At 53.8% G+C, this 24,887-nt stretch overlaps 1 protein-coding gene across 10 annotated transcripts; it reads right to left on the minus strand.

The window, feature by feature from the left end:
- Positions 1–258: 258 nt before the first annotated feature.
- Positions 259–23,165, minus strand: EDA2R (ectodysplasin A2 receptor). 10 transcript variants are annotated; one of them, XM_080366247.1, is made up of 9 exons: positions 21,785–22,424; positions 16,521–16,631; positions 15,671–15,849; positions 14,825–14,910; positions 14,382–14,546; positions 13,732–13,878; positions 12,785–13,275; positions 12,114–12,162; positions 259–1,466 (listed from the first exon to the last, which is right to left on the minus strand). In XM_080366247.1, the coding sequence occupies exons 1-9, from the start codon at positions 22,343–22,345 to the stop codon at positions 1,216–1,218; spliced, it is 2,040 nt and encodes a 679-aa protein (XP_080222373.1). In that variant the 5' UTR covers positions 22,346–22,424; the 3' UTR covers positions 259–1,215. The 10 variants fall into 10 exon arrangements, with proteins under 10 accessions (XP_080222373.1, XP_080222375.1, XP_080222374.1 ...); XM_080366249.1 differs by lacking the exon at positions 259–1,466 and adding an exon at positions 5,669–6,618 and having other exon boundaries at positions 21,785–22,421; XM_080366248.1 differs by lacking the exon at positions 259–1,466 and adding an exon at positions 7,172–8,284 and having other exon boundaries at positions 21,785–22,419.
- Between the last annotated feature and the right edge of the window lie 1,722 nt (positions 23,166–24,887).

Raw genomic sequence — 24,887 nt, forward strand, 5'->3', positions numbered from 1 at the left:
CCAGTGCCATCCAGAGAGCCCTGGTCCTGCTCCCGTGCTGCAGACCGAGCCGTTACCCCCTGTCTTTGGCAGCTGCGGCACGGCTCTCCCTGGCAGGCAGATGACTTGGATCTGTCCCGGGCAGGCAAAGCCCCAGGAGGCAAGACCCCGAGGGTGAATTTGGGGGGCAGATTATTAAAACACTGAGTTACCAGAAGTCTACTCCAAACTATTTCAGCACACACAAATCAGTATGTGAAGATTCAACAGAGACATGTCTCAGTGATTAACAGCCCAGATTTATTAAGGTTAGCTCATGCCAAATGCATCTAACTGCCTTCAGCATAGCTGCTGATGAAGACGATAACAGAGAACACAGTGCAGGGGATACCTGAATTCCAGAGACAAATCCCCTTATATAGCCCCATCACATAATGAACAAAGAAACCACAAAATGCCAACTAGATTAACAAAAAGCAAGCAGAAAAATACCCACAATGAGTCAGAAAATTAGCTCAGGAAGGAGAAACAGAATACAATTATCATCAGTTAGCTCTTCAAGTGGAAAACAGTACTGAGGGGTTGTCCAAAGCATGCTGAAGGAATAAATGTCCTCAGTGAAATGCAGATCAAGCCCTGGGAAGGGGGAATATAGGTGGGTCCATGTCAGAGACCATCCTCTTGCGCTGAGATATAACTCAGTAGATTGGGTCACTCCCAGACCAGGGAGGAAAAAGCCTGAACCTCTCCCAGGAGGCTTGGATGCAAAGGGCACACCCAGAATTAACACTTGGAAGATGATGAGCAGACACCCTCTGCCATGGGCAGCAAAGGAGAGCTGCTCTCTCAAGTCAGGGCAGATGGCTCTACCCTCTCACCGACTGAGGAGCAAACATGCCTGCCTCCCTCGAGCTATCACTCCTGCACTGCGGTAGGGAGAAAAATGCTTCTGATCTCCCCAGACTTTGGATGAAGCCCAAGCAGGAGTACTGACAGCGCACAGGCAGGTTTGTTGCACCAAGCACAATGCTGGAGTCAGCTCAGTGTAAGGTTTCAGAGCTTCTCACCAAGCTGCCCTGTCCCACCAGTGCTCAGCAGTAATCCCTACCCAAATTCCAGTATATATTCCTAAACTGCTCCCCTGAGCTTGATGCCTGAGCACTGCCAGTGCACATACCTTTTCAACGATGCCTGCACCACTCAGCTCAGTGCCGAGCAGGCATGCCAGTGGCAAACTCATTGCCAAGATGTGTTGGCAATGCCGCGTTTCGGATGTCTATGTTGGAACAGGACTGAAGCCATTTGGGTCACTGGCTGATGGCACGAGGCAGGAGCATAGGAGCAGCTTGCCAAACACTGCTGCAGCTCTGGTGAGGGCCTGAGCGATGCTCTGGGTTGTGCTGGAGAGGCCAGGTAACAGTGGCGAGGAGAGGAGCCAGGCGGCACTGCCGGAGCAGGGAGGTCTGCAGTCAGCTGTGTCTGGTGTGCTGCAAGAGAGCAAACCTTCCTTAGGAGGCTGCTGGAAGTCTCCCCAGACAGCAAAGCAAGAGCACTGCTTGACTGGCTACCCCCTTGCCCCCTGTTTTTAACTTTGCCCCAGTAATAAGGGTCGAAGTAACACACTTGGCACTTGTAACAAGGTTTTGTTCTCCCATGAGCCCATACTGGCTAATAATGCCTTGTTCAGCAATGCCAAATCACATGAGGATGCTGCCCTCTGCAATGAGCTGACAATTAAGATCAGCTGTCACTTATCAGAAGAGAGAGGAAAAAAAAAAAGTAATAAACCCCCCTCCCAAAACAACAGGCTGAGTCCAGCAGAAGCCATGTGTCTGCTTTTACAGCACAAGTCTGTTACTTGAAGAGACTTTTCCATGTCAGACCTGATAAAAATCTCCTTGCCTTGACAGATAAGAACAGACAAATTGCTTTATAAAATCAGATTGATGGACCATCTAATTTGTCTGCTAATGACAAAACCAACTGCTTTATGGAACACCATAAGGGGCAATTATAGGGAGTGTCCTCATCAACGGGGACATGCACTCAGAGCATGCCTTTGGGAGAGGCACCATGTCACATGTGCCCAGAAAGGGTCTGGCCCACAGAACAGCTGGGCACTTGCAGACTGGTATAAAAAGGGTAAGAAAAAAAAAAAAAGCGCAAAGGGATGACACTGGCAACACCAGCCTGCCTAATACCCCTTGTTACAGAAGCTTAAAATAGCACAGAAAGCCAAAATATCGTGTAGTTTTCCATGATTTTTATTCTACATATTCTTGGAAACACTAAAGCTCTTTTGGAAACTTTAAGAGTTCTGATTTACAAGCTTTTATCTGGTTGTTCCTTTGAGCACTTACCATGGCAAGGCACAATGTCTGGTAAGTGAAGAGCACCGATTGTCTTTTCGTTATCTTAGAACGTTGGCATGACAGCAAATGAATAGAATAGGAAATAAAAAACAAGCTGGGGAGCTAAAAGGAGGGAAGGGAGAGGGAAGGGAGGCTTTATACTAAGGTGTCGTTCACAGGAGCACATTGTGTGGGCAGCTGGACCCCAACAGAGACCTGTTCATCTGTGCCGGCAGCTGCTTTCGCCAGAGGCAAAGGTAGCTCTGGCAGCATTTTGTTCATCATCTTGTGCTGGCCCCTCCATGGTGACTCCAGGTTTGGCACCAAGCGTGTGGAAACTACAATGGTCACACCATTTAATGGCAGCCTGGTGCCTGCTTGTGAAAGATGCTGAGATCTTCTTGGAGCTCCTCTGTGTGTGGGGGGTGGTGGTGGTGGGGGGGGTGGTGGTGGTGGGCAGGGAGGGGCACAGTGTGTGTGTGCGGTGTGGACACAGTGTCTCATACCAGCAAAAATGGAGCAATCGTTGCTGCAGGTTGTGTGCTCACCGGCACGGGCTGCTGGTACCTCCGGGGAACCTGCTGCCAGGAGGTGAAAGCCTGCATCTGCCTTGGCCAGCAAGCGACAGCAAAGTGTTTGGGGATGTTATGTCGGGTTTGACCAACATATTCTACTCCAAAACCTTTACAAGACAGCTGTAAAGGACATGAGTGTGGGAGAATCAAACAGTAAAAAAGCAGGAAATTAAAGCTTCCCATGAAAACTGGCATTCTTGTGCCTATGCGTTCTGTTACAGGTATTGCCATTTTCAGCTAAATGTCAGCCAGATTAATGAGATCTTATACGTGTATGAAACACATTTTCCACTAACCTCATTCTTCCATTTGGAGTTTTCCAATAAGAACTTGATGTGGGTGAGGCAGTCAGAGTGTGGTAAAAATCCATGGAAGTTACTTCCATGAGGCAAAGTTAACCACCACGAAAACCAGAGCTCTTTGCTGGAACGCAGTGCTCACAGTGCTGGCTGGAGCAATGGTGGGTGATGGTCAAAGGACGGTGTGGACCCACAGTGCTCACCGCTCTCCCACAGATGCCTCCTGCTTTCTCCCCTTGCAGTCCCACTGGCAACGTGAGCTTTGCACCCCATTTTGCCTGTCCTGCATCCTACCTCCCTCAGCCTCTCCTCCCTGCTCAGCTCGGTCAGGCAGCCACTGCTGTCTGCCTGAGCTGGGCTCGGCTTATGCCAGGCTAGTAACAGCCTAGTGGCCAAGCCTGAACCAATTTACCTACCCTTTCCAAAGCTGGGTTGTCAGAATTTTTTGTTTCGCCTTTGCATTTCTCCTGGTCATTGCAAAGGAAGGAGAGAGTGAGGGTGAAGGTGGGAGGAACTGCAGTATTTTCCTATTTGTTGTTTTAAGTGTTGCTAATATATTCTCTCCCTCCCTATACAAAGTGGAGGTTATGAGCCTTTCCTCCATTTCATTTAATTTATGTTTATATATATGTATGCATGTATACATACACACACTGCGGGTGCTAGGGTGCAATCTCAGATACCCTTCTGTGGCACGTGGGACAGGAGTGCACCCCCGTTAGTGCCTGGGGTAAGGGGCCACATGCTTTGGGAGGAACCTCTTGGACACAACCAGGGTGAGAACTCATCGAGGACACAGAGCCGCTCACGACCAGCCCTACCCCCGGTGGAGCTCTGCCGGTGGAGCAGCCCCCACCATGGTCCTTGCTGCGTGCCCCGGGTCCTGTGGCACCCACCAAGCAGCATCGGGGCGACGCAGGACAGAGGCCCCCGGCTCGGGGTTGTGTCCGACTCGTCCAGCCTTTGGAGGTGGCTGGGGCAAATATCCCAAGGCATCGTGTGCTTGTTGCTCCTACTTGTGTTAAATTAACTGTAGGCAGCAAGAAATGATGAAAACTGGCCCTATTGTTGTTGGATTTGATTGAGGCATTTATTTGTAATCCAATAACTCCTTAAAACCAGTTCAGAGGGGTGAGGGGGAGTTTGAAGAGGTATTGAATGGGTTGCAAAACGACTTTATTCTTTTGCTAAAACTCTGTTCCCCAGCGCAGCTACATTTGAATCCAAAATCAGCCCATTACCTGTTAGCATAATAATTGTCACACAGAAATGGGCTGGCCAGTCTCAAAAAGCCTCATTTACCACCAAGAGTCAGGGAAGGAATACAGGAATTTCACTGGGATAATAATGTATTTTTCATGGATAATAATAGTTATTGGCATCAGACTGTCCCTGAAGACAGAGTGAGTGCTTGTTTTCATCAGCAAGGCTTTATGATTGGAGCTGCAAAGTTTTGCCTTAAAAAATGAACTTCTGCTTGTTGCTTCCAGTTCGGTTCCAGTTAAAAGCATTTGCTGCCATTAATATCCTCCTAATCCTCTAAACACGATGCCCAGTTTCCCAGCCCACCACCCACGCAGCCAGGGCAGCGTGACCTGAGGCGGGGGTCCACTCCTTTGGGCTGGGCGGGCAGGTGACGGCAGAGGCAGACCCAGGGCACGGGTGCTGCTTCATCTGCCCAGCAAAGCCGTGGGGTGATGTTTGCCCATGCTGCGCAGGTGACGGAAAGCCACCAGAGATGCTGATGCCCCGGATACATGCACCATGGAGCTTTTTAGCTGCTTTTTGAAAACTGCATCTGCAGAGTCCCTGTGGGTCAGCCCACCAGTTTGAAAGGTGAGTTTGGAAGGTAGAAGAAAAAGAAATTTCTGTCTCCTGGCAAACACATTCAGTAATTCAATAACATGCTGTAAAATGTGTTTTCATTCACTTTAATTGCCCTTGTGTCCTGCAGAGAAGCAGCAATACAAAAAGGGGAAAGCTTGTGGAAAATACAAAATGTGAAAAGCAGAGAACAAACCGTAAAAAAAGTCATGTGTGGAGAAGAAGAGGAAAGTGGAGAAGGAAAGAAATTTGGGACTGGAAAGACAGTTCTCTGAAATGGATTTAAGTCTTCAGTTTTAACAACCAAAATTTAATTAACTATCCTCTAGCTGCTTATGCAGAGGAGACAGGAGCACACAGAAATTTGTGCAGAGTGGATTTAAAGGTTCAGTGCTGCAATTACTCTGTCAAAGAGAGCACGGAGGTGCGGCTGAGCAAGACGAGCCAAGCGGCAGAAGTGGTTTATTACGGCACTAAGTGCAGATGCCTACAGGGATGAGTAATGCCCATGTGAGGAACAGCAGCAGAGCACAGGGGAGCTGGGCATCACCTGGGCCTGTCCCTAATGATGTGAAAATGAGCTGAAACTTAATTACCGGCTTTCTCCTTGAGTTCACTCCTGTGAATCCCCCCAAACATGGTTTGTCATCTCTCCTTGTGCATCAGCCAAAACTGAGGCGAGACCAGACAACACAAATGCTCTGAGGCAAGGAGCAGTGCAGGGTGTAAACCTCTTGTTCACAGGGAGCTCCTGGTTTGGGTGGAAGCATCTGCTTTGCATGGGAGTGGTCACCCCAAGGACTTCTCCAGAAGAACAAACCCTTGAGGTAGGGCCAAACCCACCCACACCTTACCTACTGCAGTGTGTCCAGCCCTCAGACACCAGAGAACGCAAAGTCCTAGACGCTTACAGCCCTATAACCAGTAGTCACTGGAAGATAAGGCAAGGCATACTCCAAATTCCCATCCCAACAGCACGCAAGAGGCTGCTCTCCCAACAAAGATGCCTCCAGTACTCTCACCCAAAGGCAGCCTTCCTGCAGCCTGCCAGCAGCCTCAGGCAAGCTGCTGGGCAAGGGCTGGGCTCACAGCCCCAGGCCCAGGCCCAGCCTCGCCTGCGGGAGGGCTGGGGTGCTCCCCAGCCTCCAGCACCTCTGCCTGCACCATCCACCTGTGGTTTCATTTGGGGCTTGGTACAGGCAGAGGCATCAGGATCACTTCCCCCTTGCAGACCTTCAGTAAGGCTGGTTGCCCTTGGTACAGCAGCAAGTTCATTGCACTATTAACCTGGAGTGCTTTATTTCTAGCATCTGTGGAAACAGAGGCTTCATGCACCCAAGGAGCTCCATCGAAAAGGCTTCTTTGGAAACCATGCATACTCAGCACCTTGATAGATACTATGGCTTTGCATTCAGTGATGAATGTCTGGTTCTTCTGGGCTTTATTTCAGAGGCTTCTTTATGCATACCTATTGTATTGCCTTAGCAGGAGGCACAGCTAGCGAGCGATGCAGGACTGCCCGCAACAGCATCACGTGTGGGTGTTCTTCACACTAGCAATGAGCTATAGCACTACAAGCACGTATAAAGCCTGCAAGAGTTTGGACAAGTATAACAACTTTAATTAGAAAAAAAAATCATCACATCCTTCATTCTAATAAGTATTTTAAAGAACAGACCAAATGTAAGGGCATGAACAGACTTAATAAGCACTATAATTACCAAGCTTCAACAACTGTTCCACAGCAAAGCTTCAGGAACCGGAGGTCCTTGGGCACCATTTACGGGGTCTCTGCCTCCTACCCAGACCACGCAACAACCCCCCACCCTGGGATTTGACCCTTCTGAAGATTAAGCCTGCAGAAGAAATAGGCAGCTCGTGGGGAAGTGGCCACAGGCCACGGCCGCTCCTCTCTAGCAGCACCCGATTAAGCCTTTGCTGCCCCGTTCCCACACCAGTGCCATGAGGCTGACTGACTCAGCTGCAACAGCATCGCTCTCTGAGATGCCTGCCCCTCCCAGACGTCCCCCTCTGTCAGATCCGTGGGCAGGCAGGGGGCTCACAGTCACCCTTGCCTGTATGCTGCTGCCCAACACAGACCCACAGGCTAGAGAGAAGAATCAAAACTCTGAGCATCACCACCTCCAGCTCCAAAATTTATTTAACCACAAACACACAGCATTTGAGAGCACCGGGTCTGGGAGGAATGTGGGGCACGCACACACCCCTTGTTTAACAAAAAGGGCAGGAGCCTCGGCTTCTGCTTTATTTGAATACAAACATCACCCCAGAAAACAACAGGAACAACTACTTCAAGATTACAACGGTAATTACACAGAATTTACAAAAATATAAATAACCTATTTGTAACCTTAAAGAAAAGTAACATCCACCATAAAACACACCATGTATTGCCCCAGGTAAGCTATGGCTACAGAAATTTATTCAATTTTTTTTTTTTTTAAATAAGAAAAGCACCAGAGTCTGCGTTATTAAGTAACCCAAAACAAATGGGGCATTTCCCCCTACCAGTTGCAGACTTTTCTAGGAAGTGTGCCCAGATCATTAAAACCAAGTTTTCTTCAGTATTGCCTGCTTCTGTAAAAATATATCGAAGGTACAATTCTTAAAAGAACCCTGATTGAGAAAAGCACCCAAGGATGTACTATTTGTTTGTTTTAATGAACACTTTAACAGGATTTAAACATGTGCTTAGTTTAAGTCTATGCTTAAGAGCTTTCCACAACAGGGCTGGATTTAAAATTATCATATAAATTCCTCTGCAAATCAGACTTCCAGACAAGAGTGGTGTCAAAAACAATTGCTTGTAAAAAAAAATAATCCTGCCACACGAGAGTATTTCCAACGTTCAGCCCTAGCCAAATTTTGCACAGATGCTGAACTATTTGATTCCTTTCAGCTCTTGTTGAGTCATGCCAGCTTGGCACAAACAGCTTCCTGATGCTGCAACGTGAGATTCAGCGCTATGGGAATTTCCTTTGCTTACATTCCAAGTATTGTGCTGAAAATACTATTAAAAAGCAAGAGTCAAGTGTCAAGTCCATTGGCTCCCAGCTAAAGAAATTCATCACCCAGGGACAGTCGCTGTTTCCATGTCCACCTCACAGTGTTATGTCCTGCTTTTCAGGCTCTGGTAGTTCCAGTCTCCTGAGGGCTTCGGCTGGGCTCCTAGCAGTCTGGCCAAAGGGGTCCCCCCGCGGGGGTGCGTTAAAGGCCACCTGTAGTAATTCTGCCCCTGTAAACACAGCTGAGTTTGCCACCACAGCTGGAAGGAGGGTGCCCACCACAAACACCAGTGAGCTGGCAGGAGCTGGGGGGGCTGAACGGCTGAAAAGCACCCCCCCACAATGCCCTTGTGCAGGGTCAAGCCTCCCTGGAGCACCAACCACAGCAACTCACACCAAGTGTGGGGGCTCTGGGTAGGGCTGAAAACACTTAAAACACACTTAAAAGCACCCCTGCCTCGTGCTGCCAGCTCCTGCCAGCCCAGCACCGCAGGCAGCGCACCCAGCATCGCCTGGCAGGGCAGGAGCTGCAGCACAGCACAAACCCACCCCATGCACCGTGTACAGCATGGCACAAACCTGCCCTACACATTGTATACAGCATGGTGCAAACCCATCCTACACGCTGCCACATCAGCCTCAAGGCAGAGGTTAAGTTTTGGCCGTGAATAATATTGCTTAGACATCAAACAGTTGAAAAATAGTTTACCTTAAAAACTACAAAGGGAGTGAGGCTGATTTCTTTAAAGGGAGGAAAAAAATAATAATTTGAGAAGTAATCCATCCAATGGGTCCAGAGCCCACCCTCTGGCATGCCAGCAGAACTGCTCAGCACACATGGGAGGGATGAACGTGAGGACCTGCAGCACACATGTGTGACGATGTCCTCATTATTCACTGTTTTTGATTTAACACCCACTCCCACCCATCCCTTCCTCCTGAGGCTGTGGTGGGACAGGAGGCGGCCCAGCTCTGCCGCCCTGCCCCATGGCCACAGCTCTGGGCACCCCAAGGGACAACCCACTGGTGGCACCAGTGACACCCACACAGGGACACGCAGGACAAGCCACCCTGACTAGTTCCAACTTCAAAGCCAGAGCTGGTGAGTTGAGCTACAGGAATGCTTACTCAGGCAGCTGTAGGTAAATTTATCTTAATTCCCGCTGGAAGTGACTAAGCGTGTCCACAGAGGGATTAAATATTTATTTGATTTTGTTACATGATTAATCCAAACACTCTCTCCCTGCTGCAGATAAACCTCAAATGAAAATACCCTGACCCCAGGCTGCGTTTGCTTTAGCAATACTTTTCCTGACTGCTCCGTAACAGACCAAGCATGTAACAAGAGCCTGGCTAACCCTAGCCTAAAACAGGTACAAGGTCTAATACTTTTGGGTCTTGCGGAGCAAAGAGCAATAAAATGACCTTGACCTTGGAAGCAACAAACAGCGGGGGAGAGAAAGTGTCATATCCAGCTGAAACTGGCCATGCCTCTCCTTATCTAACCGCATCCTGAGTGTGTTCAAGTCTTAACAGCATGGAGCGGGGAAAAGAAAAAAAACAACCCAGCAGCTATTAATACCCGCATCGGGCCAGCTCCGAGGGAAGGGCTGCCTTCCCAGAAGGTCGCCCGCTTTTTTCCAAGTACCGTGGTCAGATAAAAGGCAAAATTTGAGAGCTCGGCGGGAAGGCTGGCGGGTGCCCGGGCGGGCGGCAAGGGTAACAGTGCCGCTTGCTGGCAAACTCTGCTCGGCCGGGACCCGGAACGCGGGGTGGCAGAAGGCCGGCGCCAGCCGTGGCGCTGAGGAACAAAGCGCGGAGCGAGCACCGCTGGCTCGGCCCCGGCGACGCCACCCGGGGTCCCAGGACAACCCAGGGCGGCGCTTGGCATCCGCCACCCAAAGGTGCCCAGCGTAGATCCGCGGGTCGCAGGGAGCTTCGGGCCAACGGCGCCCGCCGCAACCCATGAGCTCAACGGGATCGGCATCCGCGGCCGGGCTGGCAGCAACGCGCTGCCCCGGCCCCGGCAGCCCCCGCGTGCCTGCCCGCCCCCGCCTCACCCCCGCCAGGCGGGATCCCGCTGCAACCCCCAGCCCCGTCTGTCGGGCCGCCAGCAAAATCCTGTGGAGCGTCCCAGGGGCTGGAGGCAGATTCAGAACAGCCCGGCTATGCCTGCAGCCACCAGCCCCGGGACACAGCACCCGAAATCAGGGGTGCCCGACGCAGGCGGGACTGCTTCAAGCCCTGACAGGTCCTCCAGGAAGAAGTTAAAAGCAGAAGGGTGCTCCCCTCCCTGGAAGCTACTCCCAGAAATGAGAAAATCAGGCCATTTTTAGGCAGGGAAAAAGAAAAAAAAAAAAACAAACCACAAACAAAAAGAGGAAAAAAAATATTTCAAAACAAGCCAGCTCTGTGATGACTGGCATGGGGACATCACCACTGAGTGTGCTGCAGCCACGGTCATGGCTTCAGCTGCTGCCCAGCACTGGCACAGCGCTGGCTCTCCCCGGGACCCAGCCCCGAAGCAGCCCTGCCCCAGCCACCCATGCCACCACAGGGGTGTTTGCCAAACCTCGGTGCTCAGCAGAGGCCTGTGGGGCTGGGGTGCACGGCAGGAGCCAGGGGAGTGGGCCAGCACCCTCCCCAGGCCAGCAGCCACAGCACTGTAACAAGGACAAATGTCAGCCCAACCCAGAGATCAGTACGAGACTTAGAATGACAGAATCTGCACCGCTTCACCAAGGCGAAGGTGCCAGGGCGGCACGGGGAGACCAAAGGCTGGAGCCCAGCGCAGCAGCCACAGCCAGGTCCCCTGTGAGGGCAGTCTCCAGCACACAGGAGAGGAACAAGTGAAAAAGTAAACAGGGAAAGTGGTAACCAGCACCTGGGAAAGCAGAGCATGGGCCAGATGAAGGACAGGAAAGCTGGAATGGGAGAGGCAATGGCTGTGCCCATAGGAGCATGGCTGCCTGCAAAGACCTTCGCCCCATGGCCAAGGGACCCCATGCCAACAGCGGAGCAGCATGGGGCTTGCTGCAGAGTGAGAGCACCAGGGCACAGCAACGGGCAGCACTCTGCTGCTGGACAAGGGTGTCAACAGCTGGAGAAAAACGGGCTCCGGAGAGGCCCAAGCAAACCCTCTCACACAGAGCCTGGGAGGAGGCATGGCTGCGGCTTCCCAGCACAACCCCGAGGAGGGGTGCTCCCCGTCGCATCCTTCTGTTCCCCAATGCAAAGACCATCTCCACGTACTCCCCACATGCACACCAGAGATGATGTGTCCGCAGGACTACCAAATCCTCTCCCATACCAGTACACACAGTGCCTGGAGCTTCCTCGTCCCTTCCCTGTCCTCTCTAGCACTGGTGGCCCTGAGCCTGGCTGAGCACGAAGTGGTCACAGAGCAGGAGCAGGGCATCGAACCGCTGGAGCCGCTGCAGAGCTTGGGCCAGGAGTGGGATGGTGACTGCGTCTCCCGAGTAAGCAAAGTGAGCGACGAGCTGCTCAAATCCAGGTATCCGCCCCAGCAGCTGGGGTGCGACCCCTAGCTCCAGCGCCACGTGGCTGAAGTTCTTCACGCTGTTCAAGGAAGGGTCCAACAAGAAGGCAAGTGACTGCACCAAAGAATGGGGCAGCTCTGCTACGAGGAGACCTGGGGACAGCAACACAGCAAAGTGGGGGTAGAAACCAACCTATCCAGCTAGGATAAGGATAAACTGAGCAGCCAGACTCCAGTCGCTGTCCCTACCAAGCAGGTGAAATGCCACCCTGCCAGGGCAGGTACCTCCTCCAGCATCACCTTCAGTTTGCTTAGTCCTGGGGAGGCTGGTAACTGGTAACAACTGGGCATCCATCTGCCACCCACCCACAGACCATTCAGGCAGCATCACAAAAAACCTACCCTGTGAACTAGTACCAAAGGCCATGAAAGTCAAGTAAAGTCCCAGTCATGACTGGCACCTCCACACAGCCATGGTGGGCTTCTGGAGGAGCTTCCTTCCAAGGATTTGCCTCTCCCCACTACACCAGTAACAAAGACGAGGCTGGAAAGACACTTACCCTTTGCTGTGCTGCTGATCTGGGTCACGAGGCTCTGGGCATCATCCACCTGGCAAGACAAAGACCCCAGAGTTGGTGGCAGCCTGGTGAGAACAGCATTGCCAGCCACTGCTCCAGGGCCATCACAGGGGCATCCCTGAGGCTCAGAGACCAGTACTTCTCCTTCCAGCACTACCATCCCACAGAGCCAACAACCTCCTTGGGATGCTGCAGGGCCTCCCAGCACACTGCTTCCATAAACGGTCACCTGGAGCTAGGCTGTAAAACGCAGCTCTCTGCCAGACGTTTTCTGAGCCTCAATGATGTTAGTCACCAGGTTCATTAGGAGCTCACCAGAGAGGGAGGTGGAACCAGCCCCCCCGGTACCAGGTCAGTTTTCTGGAGAGCAAGAGGACAGGAGCCACACAAGAGCACATCAATTAAAGATATGCTTGTACATTCAATAAATTGACTCTGGTCTTTTGGGTGTTCGAAACCACCCCCGCAGGTCACAACTCCATGGCTGATGGCCTGTTGAGTGACACAGCACTAAACATCTGGCAAATTGCTTTTTTGTAAGTGCTGGTTAGTGCCAGATATTAATGAGCCTTAGTCTACATCCCTAACCTGCTGTGCCCCAGCCCGGGTCTCTGGCAGCTGTTTAGAGGAGCGATGAGGCTGGAGGAACTTACCGGCTGCTCCCCGCTTTCAGCAGTGGGATTTGCAAAGGTGGAGGGTGGGCACCGGGCCCCCTGCTGCCCCACGCCACTGCTCTCTGCCGGGACCCTCTGTGCTGCCCAGCTTGCCGCCTCCTCCGGCCGCTCGCTGCCTGCAAACTCTGCCTGGCTGGAGAACTTCTGGAGGTCCAGCTCGGTGCACTCCACTGGGGCGTGTGGCCACTTGTGCTGCATCTCGGAGGCACAGGAGGAGAGGGGGGCCAGGGCCTCCGCCATGCCCAGCTGGCCCTGCCTGGGGTCGGAGGGCAGCAGAACCCCGGCCAGGCAGTCGCCACAGCCCGAGGCCCGAATGAGGGGCTGGCTTTCCAGGAGGCCCCTGCCCAGCTGGGCTTTGGAGGCAGCGCTGACCGTGACACCCGACGGCAAGTCCATCTCCAGCTGGAGAGAGGGGAGCTGGAGCCCCACGGCTTCCCCATCTGAGATGAACTGCACTGCTTCCATGGGGCCTGAAAGCAGAAACCAGCGTGGCTCAGCACAGCCCGGGATCTGCCCTGGCCCCCACAGGGGGTCTGCCAGCCCTGCTGCTAAACCCACTGGCCCAGGGCCCGCGGGCAGCGCCAGGAGCACCCTGTCAGGGGTCAGAGCCTCATCCCCTGCACCACCACTGAGCAAACCCACTTTTGCGCCCTTCTGCAACGTTTTGCCTGGGGTCTATCCCTCCCCCCGTTGCAGGGGAACTGGGCTGAGAGGATCATGAGCCACAGGGGCTGCGCAGGAGTGTTTCTGCTCCAAGGTCTGCAAGCGTTTTTTAAGAAAGGCCCCAGATTTCACGTTGGTGGGACTCAAGACATCATCTGGCTCCACCCTTCCTGCCTAAGGGCATCTCAGTAACTCCCAGGACCGCGGGAGCTCCACGTCACCCTCCCTCCCCAGAGGAAGGGGACGGCAGCAGGAGCAGGTACCTTCTGCCTGCCTGTAGCAGGGGCTCAGGTTCTTCACACCCAGGCAGCAGGGACCAGACATCTGCTCCTCACACAGGAATCTGCTGGGTTGTGCCATGGTCGGGAACATTGCTCGCTGGCCTGAGAAGTTCTGAGTCCTGAGGAAGACTTGGAGGATACAGGAGAACCAGTCTGAGCAAAGGCTTGGCCTGCGTCCCCAGCACCTCCTCAGCCGTGTGGTATGTCTGCCAGTGAGGAGCTGGGAGCTGCCTGGCATGCTGCTGGATGCCAACTTGCCCCAACCCCAGCCACCAAACCCACCGCCCCCTTCCCTTACCAGTCCTCCAGCCCTGCCCTGCAAAGAGTCACTCAACCTCAGCCCACCCCTGAGAAACCCCAGGAAGAGAGGATCGCCAGTTCTGACAAAGGGCTTTCTCCTCCTAATTATGGTACTAATGGTGAGGGAGGTTCCTCTGCATCTTTCAGCAGGGAAAGCACAAGAGAGGTCCTGCAGATGTAAAAAACAGGATGAGGCGTTTATCCTGTCTGAGCACAGGAACGCTTGGGTCGCTGCACGAGCAGCAATGCTGGGGGCACTGCTCTGGAGAGTGGGGAGGGGGCCACAAGCACGTGTGAATAGCGAAGGGGAAGCGCTGCAGGCACTGACTCACCTCGCTGGCACTGGCTCTTCCAAAACCGTTTGCAGTAGATGATGGAGAGTGCCAGAAGCACCAGTACGATGATGACCAGGGCACTGCTGGTCAGTGCAAGAAGGGCCGTGTCCTGCGGCGGTACGGTGGGGACAGCTACCTTCACCAGGTTTGTTCTGGACCGACCTGCAAACACACCAGCCACACAATGCTGGAGCCTAATCCCAAGGCTTGGGCCACCCCTCCCTGCCCGTCCCTCTCCACCCACAATGACTGCACCTCCTCCAGCAGGTCTGCAGGACAGCAGCAGCCAGCAGGATCAGTGAAAGGATGGTGCACATCCGAGTGCACATCTTTGGCACAGTCACAGGGACTTTGTGTGCACCATGAGCCTGCCCCACCGCGCCCACAGTGCCCACCCTACCCCAGCAGCTTGCCCGCCACCAGTGAGGGACGGCACGTACACTGGGGCTCGGAGGAGGGTGTCTGCTTGGTGCAAGGGATGCACTCCCAGTCCAGCTGCCCACTGATCCGTGCCTTGCGGTAAAACCTGCCAACAGAGCAGAGGGTCTCAGCAGTGCAGGCCCCATGGTGAGCAACCCCCCACACTCCTGCCCTGGCACACTGGGATAATCCAAGGCAGCAGGTCTCTCCATCGCTGGCTGAAGCCGTACCCGCAGCCACTTTTTCATGGCCAGCCATTTTTGCCAAGGAGCAACATCACTCGAACAGCCTACCCCTGTCCTGGTCTGTCAAAATGCACGATACCTCCATGAAGGCACAGGAACACTCCAGCCTACAAATGCATCTGGGAAGAGTCTCATAAACCAGAGCACCGACTTGTTCCTCTGTCCCAAGCCCCACAGCGTGCCGGCATGTGGTCCACAGCCCTCCAGCATTTCAGACTGGTTGTATGCAGCAGCCTTCATTTCAGCAACCCCTTACACTCACCACCCAAGGCATGCTCTGTCCTCTTTGGTAACCACCCACTGTAATGGTCTACAGCCATTCATCTTCCAGGGCTTAACCACTCTGGTGTCCACAGGAACAACTCAGGCCTGGAAGTTTTCTTCCACTGCTCATTCACGGGAGCCTTCAGGTTCCCTTCTATGGAGCTACAAGGGGGCCATCAGATGGGTCTGACCTGCATGTCATTAGCAGTGTCCTCAAAGAGGCAGGCCTGGCTCACCAGGGCTCCTCTTATGTCCCATGTTCTGGGTGGCCTCAGATAAAGCCCCCTCTGTCCATCCCCTCCTTGCATGCTCCCAGGTGAGATCATTGCGGCTCTGCTGGAGCCAGGCTCCGCTCACCCCGGCAGGCACTCCCCACAGACCGCGTTGGTCGTCGATGTGCAGTTGGATTTCTGGATGCGGTTGATGAGGGCGCAGGACAGGCATGGCTTGCAGCCGTGATGCCCCCAGCTGTCCTTAAACTTCCTGGGAGGGCAGGCAACACACTGCGCATCCCCCCCACCGCTGTCGGCACAGTCCTGCAAGACACGAGGTTGGGTGCACAGCTGCAGTGAGAAGCCACTTCAGGTCCCAAAGTGGTACCGATGGAAACAGCACCCCTTCTTTGGGGGCAAAGGGTGGAGGGGTTACTGCTCATGCAAAGGGTCCTCAGAACCCAGCCAAGAGCAGATGCCACCAGAGCAGCTCCGACGGAAACATGCTGGGAAGCTGCTGCCCTGCCATGCTCCCCCAGCTGTGTTTAGGGAAAAGGAAAGCTCCGGCAGCGCCGGAAGGGGGGGGACCCCTGGGCCCTGGGGTAGGAACCGCAACTCCCACCTCCGAGGCTGGGTCAAACCCCCAGCAGAAGCGTCCTGCTCGTGACCATCCACTGTGCAGCCTGGCTGGGCAGCGCAACTTCACTTGGGGCTGTGACTGGGATTTCAGATATTAAGATTTCCATCAGCAAAAGAAAAGAAGGCAACTGCAGCAGCAACCCAAAATCCCTTCCCATCTCCTACTTCCATCATCTCACCCTTCTGTCCAGGGTGAGTGAGACCATTCACTGTCCTTTCCCACCAAGTCCCAGCTCTTCCCAGCATGCCAGGACCTAGCATTACCCCTCCAAAGGAAGACTGGCAGAGGATTCACCTAGCACTGTGAAAGCCTTGGTGCTAGATGATGCCCGGTCCTTCCAGAGCAGCCGATTTACCTTGGAAAGCTCCTGCCCGGGCATGCATTTTCTGCAGGGGATGCATTTCCTATGCTCATCCAGGTACTCGCTCTCTTGGCAGTCCATCAGGGCTGGAGAGGGGCAGGGAGCCTGAGAAGAGGAGAAGACAGAGGTCACAGCCAGCCCCAGCACTTTTCAGACAAGCAGCATGCCCTTCGCTGGGCAGAAGTTTCCACTCTGGCAGGTGGGATGGCAGCCTGCATTTCTTGTGCATCACAGACATCACTGGCAGGAGGGGGCTGCCTGTTCCCACTGCATGGAAGGCGGCTCCAGCAGCTCAGGGAGGGCTTCCCAGCAAGGCTGGTGATGAACCACCTGCTTCTGCTATCACGTTGCAGCCTTCACAATGGAGCAAATTAAATTTAACTTCCAGTATTAAGGTAGATGCACCAACTGCTCAGGTCACTGATTTGCCAGTGGACTTTGCCAGCCCTGGCTGTAGGTCTGGATATCCCAGATTATCAGGAGAGCTCAGTCCCAGCAAAGTCCCAGCTTTTGGTCTGACACAACCAAATGCTGGTGGCCAGCTGCATCCCCAGCAGAACAGGACACGTACCTGCAGCCCTGCTGTGCTGGCCTGGGGCTGTGTGGGCTGCTCAGGGTCTTGCTCTGCAAGCCCACTTGCAACTCAGTGTGGGCTTGCTTGCAGAGATCTCTGAAGACCAGCAGAACAAGCAGCCCCTGCCCACAAAAACATCACCCAGAGCCTTCCCAAGGTGAAACAGTGGCTTAGCTGAAGCTAATGGCAGAACCGCCCCAGCTGCAATTGCACCATCAACAAGGGCAGCTCACAGGGGAACACGGGACAGGCACCTCGCCGAGAGCAAGCAACTCTGACTGAAGCGACAAACCCCAGCAATTTATTTGGAGTTTTGGGGCTGTCTCTTCCTTTCTGCATATTCCAGGTGGGTTCTTCCACAATGACAGAAATGAAATAAAATCCACCCCCACTAGACCAATCTTCATTTTGCTTTCCTCATAACCTCGTGCAGCAAATCAGGACAGAAACAGTGTTCAACCAGCCTGGGGAGCAAGACTCATTAACTTCTAAACACCCCCCAAGAACAAGGACCACCTGAAAATGCTCTTTTGAAGATCACCACCCTGAACCACCTGGGCAAACCTGGCATGTCAACCAGAGCTGTCCTGCTCCGCAGCCTCGGGAGGAGGAAGGGCTTGGCCGGGATGCCCGTCCCCTGCAAGGCTCTAGCAGCAGAGAGGGGAGCGGAATGCAGGCCCCCGAGCACCCCCTCCTGCCACAGCCCCCTTCCCCTCCCAGGCACCAAACACAACATCCCATGGCAGCATTCCTCTGCAGGCTTTTTCTGCACTCCTCAGCTTAATCTCCCACCACTCCCAGCTGCCTTTTGGAAGTGGACACTTGGACAGGCTCCCCAGGCTCTGAACGACTGAGATTCATTCGAGATGAAGCCTGCCCTGAACGAGCATAGAAAGTGAGTCACCCCTCAGTGTAGCTCCTGTACACGGCCAGGTCTCATCAGCCGATACAAGGGAAGGCAGAGCAAGCCAGTGAGGACCAGCGATGAGAAGCTAAAGGGAGCTAAATTTATCTTGCAAACATCTTGGGAGGGGCACAGTCACAGCCTATAAATAGCGTAAAGGTTACTGACACTACCGAATAAATAAAGGAGATTCGTCACCATCTCAGAAGGTGGCGAGGAGGGAGCTCGGTGCCAGTGCCCTGGGAGAAGCACAGGGTTTAGCGCTGGCATTCGGCTACAGGCTGAATCCAGTAGGAAAAATAATAAGGGGGGAGACAGGTCTCAAATGGGTGACAACTGCTTCAGAGGGCTAGCATGCTGCCACCCTGAACCCACCCTCCCAGGGAGCTCAGTGTCACAGCCTGGCTCACCCCTGCCCCATGCAGTGGGCTCAGCACCGCTGATGCTCTGGCTCAGAGCACGGAGCTTGATTTAGGCTTTTCACTCGTTCCAAGAGCACAAGACATGTGAAACAGGACTGCAGGCAACAGAAAATGAGCCAAGACACCAGAGTCGGGAGAACAAGGGGACCAATTTTCACCAGCTCTCCAAAGTGCTGCTATAACACAATAAAGAAGTAAAAACAATCCCAAACCAGCAGTCTCTTCGATGAAACTGTCCTGCGAACACAACACAACCACTTTCTCCCATACATTTACAGACTTTTCTGCACTTCAGCAGGGCCTGTGGCTAAGGGTACACCCCTTGCAGACTGTCTCCCTGGAAGAGCACAGCTTAAACCAGTTTCTCCCAATACAGAAAGTTACACAGTGTATCCCGTGCCGGTACAGCTCCATGCGCAAGGCCATCTGCCAGCATGACTGTATCGCTCTGGGACAGTGGGGGACCGCAACCATGCCAGCAGAACCATTACGCGTAGAGCAGTCTTGCTGTTTCTCAAGCCACAATATAATGATAGATGGAATGAACACTTTGTTGACTATATGGCATGAAATTCAAAGCTGTGGGATTTTTATACTTCTTATTTTAACAATACCAGAACCAAGACATTTAATTTGTTAAGTGGAGCATACGTCCAAACCACACAGCACTGCTCTGGTAAAGCAGCGATTTCTGATAGTCTAATAAGCAACTGAAACAACTGGTCCTAATTAGCCAAAAGTAAAAAGCAAAAACAAACAACAAAACCCACCCAACCCTTTGGAAACTGCACGGGATCCCAAGGTGACTGCCAGAGCAACAGATTTTATTTGCAAGCGAGGAACATAAACATGACACAGTATCAATGCGCTTCTAGGTTGGAGGGAAGCAAAACGTACTGCCATCGTTTCAAGATGCATGAAATCTTCTAACTTAAAGACATCGTTGTTTCTTAAAGGACTCTTTTATTGTCTTAAAGAGACATCTTGTCTGAGCAAGGCAAGCAGAACGTGCTACCCGCTGTGTTGTTGTTCAAGGCAGCAAAAACATGAGTTGCTGAATGAGTTTCACTGCATGAGATAAAAAGCATTTCAACAAAGCTACAATGCAAGTTGCAGTTCATTCACTTCCATGACAGTTCTGGAGCTCCGTTAACGCAACTTTCAAAAAAATTAGACTATATGGGAATCTAAACTATTTCTTTTGTGTCCAGTAATGGATTCTGGTAGGAGAAAGAGGGCAAGGAAATCAGTAAGTGAAAGTGAATGATGAAAGATGTGCCACTTACCTGAAGATGTTTATCTGAAAGTTGGGAAATGTCCAAAGACCCTTATTGTTGACATAAAGGATGTACTAATTGCTAATCCCTTGGATTTTTGTTATCTTTAAGAAGGTCATTTGGTCCTAAGTTCTTGCTGTCTATGCAAGGTGGCAAAGACAAGGACTTGAAATCATGGTCACTAGTTTAGTGAGGAACAGAGTCTGTGCAGAGACAAAGAGGTAAAAAGTTCACTGGAGGAAGACTCACAATCTTCATCCTGAAGACCCCCAGAAGACCACTCCTCAAGGATATTGTGCAGGTGTGAGATATGTAAATGAGTTCCCAGAATTGTAATGAATATGTAAACGATTTCCCGGAAAGTTAATGAATAGACATGAGTGACTTGTATAAAGAAGAGACTGAAAAGTCCCCTAGGTGTGCATGACTTTGGTGGAGTGATCTCCCATGCACCTAGCGCTGCTGAATAAAGATAACTTCTGCTCACTCATACATTGGTAAAGTGATTCTTCAAATCAAAAGCATACAAAAAGCATCATCAGTGGAAGTGTTATCACTTCTGTTTCTCCCTGTCTGACTACAGGCCAGCAGGTACCCAGGGGCAGGCAGGGTGGCATGGGACCTGCAGCAGGAGATGGACTGGGCTGGTCACTGCCCCCAGGCGTGGGACCTGTCCCCTTGAGCTGTGGGTCTCTGCTCGCTGGGGACAGGGAGGGGGTTGCCGAGACCCACCTTCAGGGGCTCTGGCACCTGCACACTGGCAGCAGCTCTTCCACGTCACCATCACAGCAGGTTTCTGCTCTGTGGTACTACAGACCAGCACAGCCAGGCAGTAACCGCATCTCAGATGAGAGACTTGTATACATTGGAACATAAAACTAGAGCGCTGAAATCCTAAATAAGTACTGCAAGTGGAAAGGAGGGGGGAAAAATGAAATGTTATCTGGAAAATATTACTGCATGCCTTGCATTTGGCAGTGTCTAGTCCCAGTCTCTTGCTCAGTCATTCCTCTGCTCCTGCTCATTAGCCCGCACTCATTTTGTCTGGACAGCATCTATCTGCACCTCCCTATGCTATAAACCATGCTGGGAGTGACTCTGCCACCCTGGAAGATGCCTTGCAGACAAAGGACTGCTCAGAGAAGTAAAAAATAGGGGGTGGGGAAAGGCTGAATCTTTCCACATGGCTTGGAAATCAGCAGGTTCTTCAATATACTTTGAAATCCTACTCAGCAGATTGTGCACTAATTGTTTAATTTGGAGAGGCTGGGAACTTCTGTTTGCTTAAGGTGAAAGCACCCCAAGCTGGTCTCATCTCCCTTTATCACATGGCAAGAGCCCCCAGGTTGCAACGCTCACTTCTGGCTCCTGCTTGCCGATGCCAGCTGCAGCCAGGGGCATCAGAAACACGATCAGCTCCCCCAGTACAGGGCAGAGCACAACCCTCCTGGCTTTGCTGCTGTTCCCATTCAGCTTCGTGGAGTCCCACAAAGGCAACTGCCCAGGCACAGGTTTATCCTGGCCTAAATGATGGTGCTGCGTGCCCCTGGAGGGAGCCAGGAGCCAGGCTACAAACCACGGTGGACAACTGAGGCTTGAGAAGGGAGAATCCAGGGTTCTGGAGGACCACAACATCCCTGCAGGACACCGATGACTTCAGTCCCAGGGCCCCAGAGTTACAGCCACAAGGCTCTATGCCTATATTGACCACATAGAGGTAAGTAATTATCGACTGGGACCATACCTACTGACTTTTGTCAAGTTCTGGCTGTCCACCATAGGCATCCACACTCTCTGCCTTACCAGACATCCCAAGAAAGACTTCCAGAACTCCTACCCGTTTTCATAAAGCTCTGCATTTCTTCCCGCCTGGCTTTTGCCCCGCATCTACTTCTTAGTAACTGTCACGGTCTTGCTTGCGACAACAACTCAGTCTGTCTGGACTGCCTGGGTTAAAGTTTTGGGGTTTTCTTCTGCAGTTTTCAACACCATCATAAACACCATCACGGAGATTACACTGTGAAAAGCATCGCGTAATCTGAGTGGCCACCGTCACAAACACAACCGCAACGAGTGCTTACCCACACTACCGAGACGTGCCCCTGAAACGGTTCTGGCACCCGTCCGCAGGCCGAACCCCTGAACGTTTCCACGGGGCGCGCACCGCGCGGGTCCCGCAGCCGGCCCGGCGAGCAGCTCCCTGCGAGGGCGCCCCCGCGCCGGCCCGGCGCGCACGGGGGGGGTGGCAGCGGCCCCCACGCCTGCAGCGGCTGCCGCCCGGGGCCCCGCCCGCCTCCCCCCCACCCCGGCAGGCCCCGGCTCGCCCGCCGCCCACCAGCCCCGTGCGCCCAGCCCGGCCGCGGCCCGGGCCACGCGGGACCGGCTGCCGAGAGCCGCACGGCCCCGACGGCGCCCCCCGCCGCCCGGCCGCGGGAGGGCGGGCAGCGCGCCGGGATATGCCCGGGCACGTCTCGGCCAGGGGCTCCACGGCCCCCCGGCGGCCCATCCGCCCTGCAGCCCTCTGCCCGGCACCCCTCCGCCCCGGCCTCCGCCGCCCCCGGCCCCCCGTGCCCCTCGGGGGTGCCTGCCGCAGCCGGCTGCAGCCCACGTGTATCCCGGGTGCGGGACCCGCCGCAGTCCATCCCGACCCCCCGCCACCTCCACCGCCCCCGCCCGGCGGTGATACCGGCACCAGGAGGGTCGGGACAGCCGCCCCCGCGGGCGGGCGGGCAGGTGCGCGGACCCCACAGCTTACCTGCGTCCCGGTGCCGGCAGGACGGAGCGCACCGGGAGCGGCAGCGCGGGCAGGACGCAGCGCGGCGGCACCGGCAGGACGGAGCGTACCGAGGCCGACCGGGCTCCGCGGGACCCCGCGTGGAGCACGGCGCGTCCCAGGCAGCGGCGAAAGTCCGGCGCCCCGCCCCCGGCCCGCCTCCCCAACCTCCCATTGGCGGGCGCTGCCGCCTGGGCGGGGATATGCAAATGAACGCCCCCTGCAGGAGCGTTCGGGAGCGGCTCAGATCTGCAGCGCCGAGCACCGGTACGGGGTGGGGACCGGCAGTGGCAGGACCGGGGCCAGGACCGGGGAGCCGCGCTGTGCTATACGGCGTAGGGGCAGAGTAACGAGAGGGCGTCCCGGTGTTACTGACCGCGATGTGGTAAAACCGAAGCCCCGGGCCACTGGTGTCCTGGGGGCTGAGCAGCCCCCGGCGGCAGCGCGGAGGAGCGGCGGGAGGGGGCCCGCTGCCCGGAGCCTCATGCTGCGGCCCCAGGGACCTGGGCTGGCTTGGTCCCTCAGCTGGAGGGTCTGGGCCTCTGGGAGCGCCCCTGCCCGGCTGTCCCTCGCCGAGAGCCAGCGTGCACCGTGGCGCTGTGCCTGTGCCGGCCAGACACACCTGCTGCGTGGGCCGGCACCGGGGCAGCGCAGCGTCACCGTGGCGGGGGGCAGCGCAGGACTGCCATGGCCAGGGGCTTCTCTCGCGCTCAGAATTAAACTCCTGACACTGCTTTTGGTGTGACTCACCGCTTCAGTCCTTGGGGTGGTTCGGGGGAGTCGTCCTGGAAGTGTCCCAGGATTATTGTGCACAAGTCATACTCCACCACAGCATGTACCAAATTGCCGTGTGGAATCTAATGTTCCTGTGTGGGAGGGAATTTATTTTCCTGTAGTGCTGCTCTTGGCACTCTCTCTTCAGTTTATTGTGTCTCCAAACTGCTTAGCCCCTCAGCTGCAACCTGCCAGGCCCACTGCAAAACCTTCCCGCCTTCCCGGGCTTGAGGAGGCGGAGGGTGGGCAGTGAGTGCTGCTCATTTCGGTGCCTTGGGCAGTAGCTCTCAGTGAGAGTTGTTACATGAGGATGTGTACCTGAATCGTGTTTGGTTTTAAGCCTATTGTTTTTGGACTTTGTCTCAATTTCTTTCTGAAGTCAAGCAATCTCTCTCCAGCAAATGCTTTTGAGAAGTCCTGCAAGTTCCCTGCCATCAAAAGGCTCCTAGAGAAGCTAGACTCTCAGATTGGAATAACTGGAAGGTTTTCGTAGGAAATTCAATTAATGTCAACTGTCTCACTGTTTTGTCACTAAGACTTCTGATTTTTCACAACTCGGTGCTTCAGCCAGGTTAATGATGCAATCTCCACAGGCAAAAAAAGCCCAATAGGAGTTGTTCTGTGGGGGGATAAGGATGACTTCATCTTTCACATGTGGCAGTTTGCCTCATACCAGTCTGTGTCTGATGCAACTGGCCTGCAGTGCAATGCTGCTGCCCCTCTTGCATCACGCAGACGGCAGCATGAGAGTAGCCAGCGCCAATGGAGGGACCACCTCGCATCAGGGCTCTAAGGCAGGCAGGACAGTCAGGGACACCAACACCAGCTTCTGCGCTTTGGGGGGCTGATATAAGAGTTGTTTAACTGAGCAAAATTACATCAACAGAGGTCGTCTGTAAAATTATTTTCCACTCCACAGCTGACTGAGTCAAGGTGGAAGAATTGCAGATAGAGATCCAGCTGCTGGGTGGTTATGCACAGGCTGCCCCAAGCCCTCGCTGTTTGGGGTGCTGAGGGGCTGTGCAGCCATCCTGTGATGGCCAGCCCGAGCCTACCAGCGCTGGGGCTGCGGCTAAGGCAGGTGGCCCCACTCTCACCCCAATTTCATTCTGGGGAATTCTGCTGACCCACCTCGGTGGCCTCATGGAAGCTAGAGAAACCTACCAGTAGGCTGGAAGTGCTGTCATTGTGGTGGGTTTTTCCCCAGTCAGATCAGCACCTCACAGCCACCTACACGAGCACGGGTGCTGCCCCGAGGATGGCTGGTCCCTGCAGCGAGCCGGGGAGGTGCCAAGGCTGCCTGCTTCGTAGCCGCACAAACTTTAAATGGGCTTTGGTGGCTTTGCCAAACGGCACCAAGGAGTGACGGGTTGTGTGATGTTTGCCAGATTTCTGATATTCCAAATGCAAGGATCGCTGAGTCAAGGAAAGTGCTGTACATCCAGCAGATCTGGGTGTACTTTGCAGGCTTAGGCCTTTGAGGTATCAGCTTCAGCCTACAGAAATGTGTCCTGAGGTATTTGGTGTTGTGACTGTAATTACCTGATACACTTAGCGTCGTGTTCTCTCCATTAAGTTGTAACTACATAGCATAATTAATATAATTGCCATATTATGCATTAGCAGACCCATAAATT

Source organism: Falco punctatus (genome assembly GCF_963210335.1).
Source record: "Falco punctatus genome assembly, chromosome: 15".
NCBI classification, from domain to species: Eukaryota; Metazoa; Chordata; class Aves; order Falconiformes; family Falconidae; genus Falco; species Falco punctatus.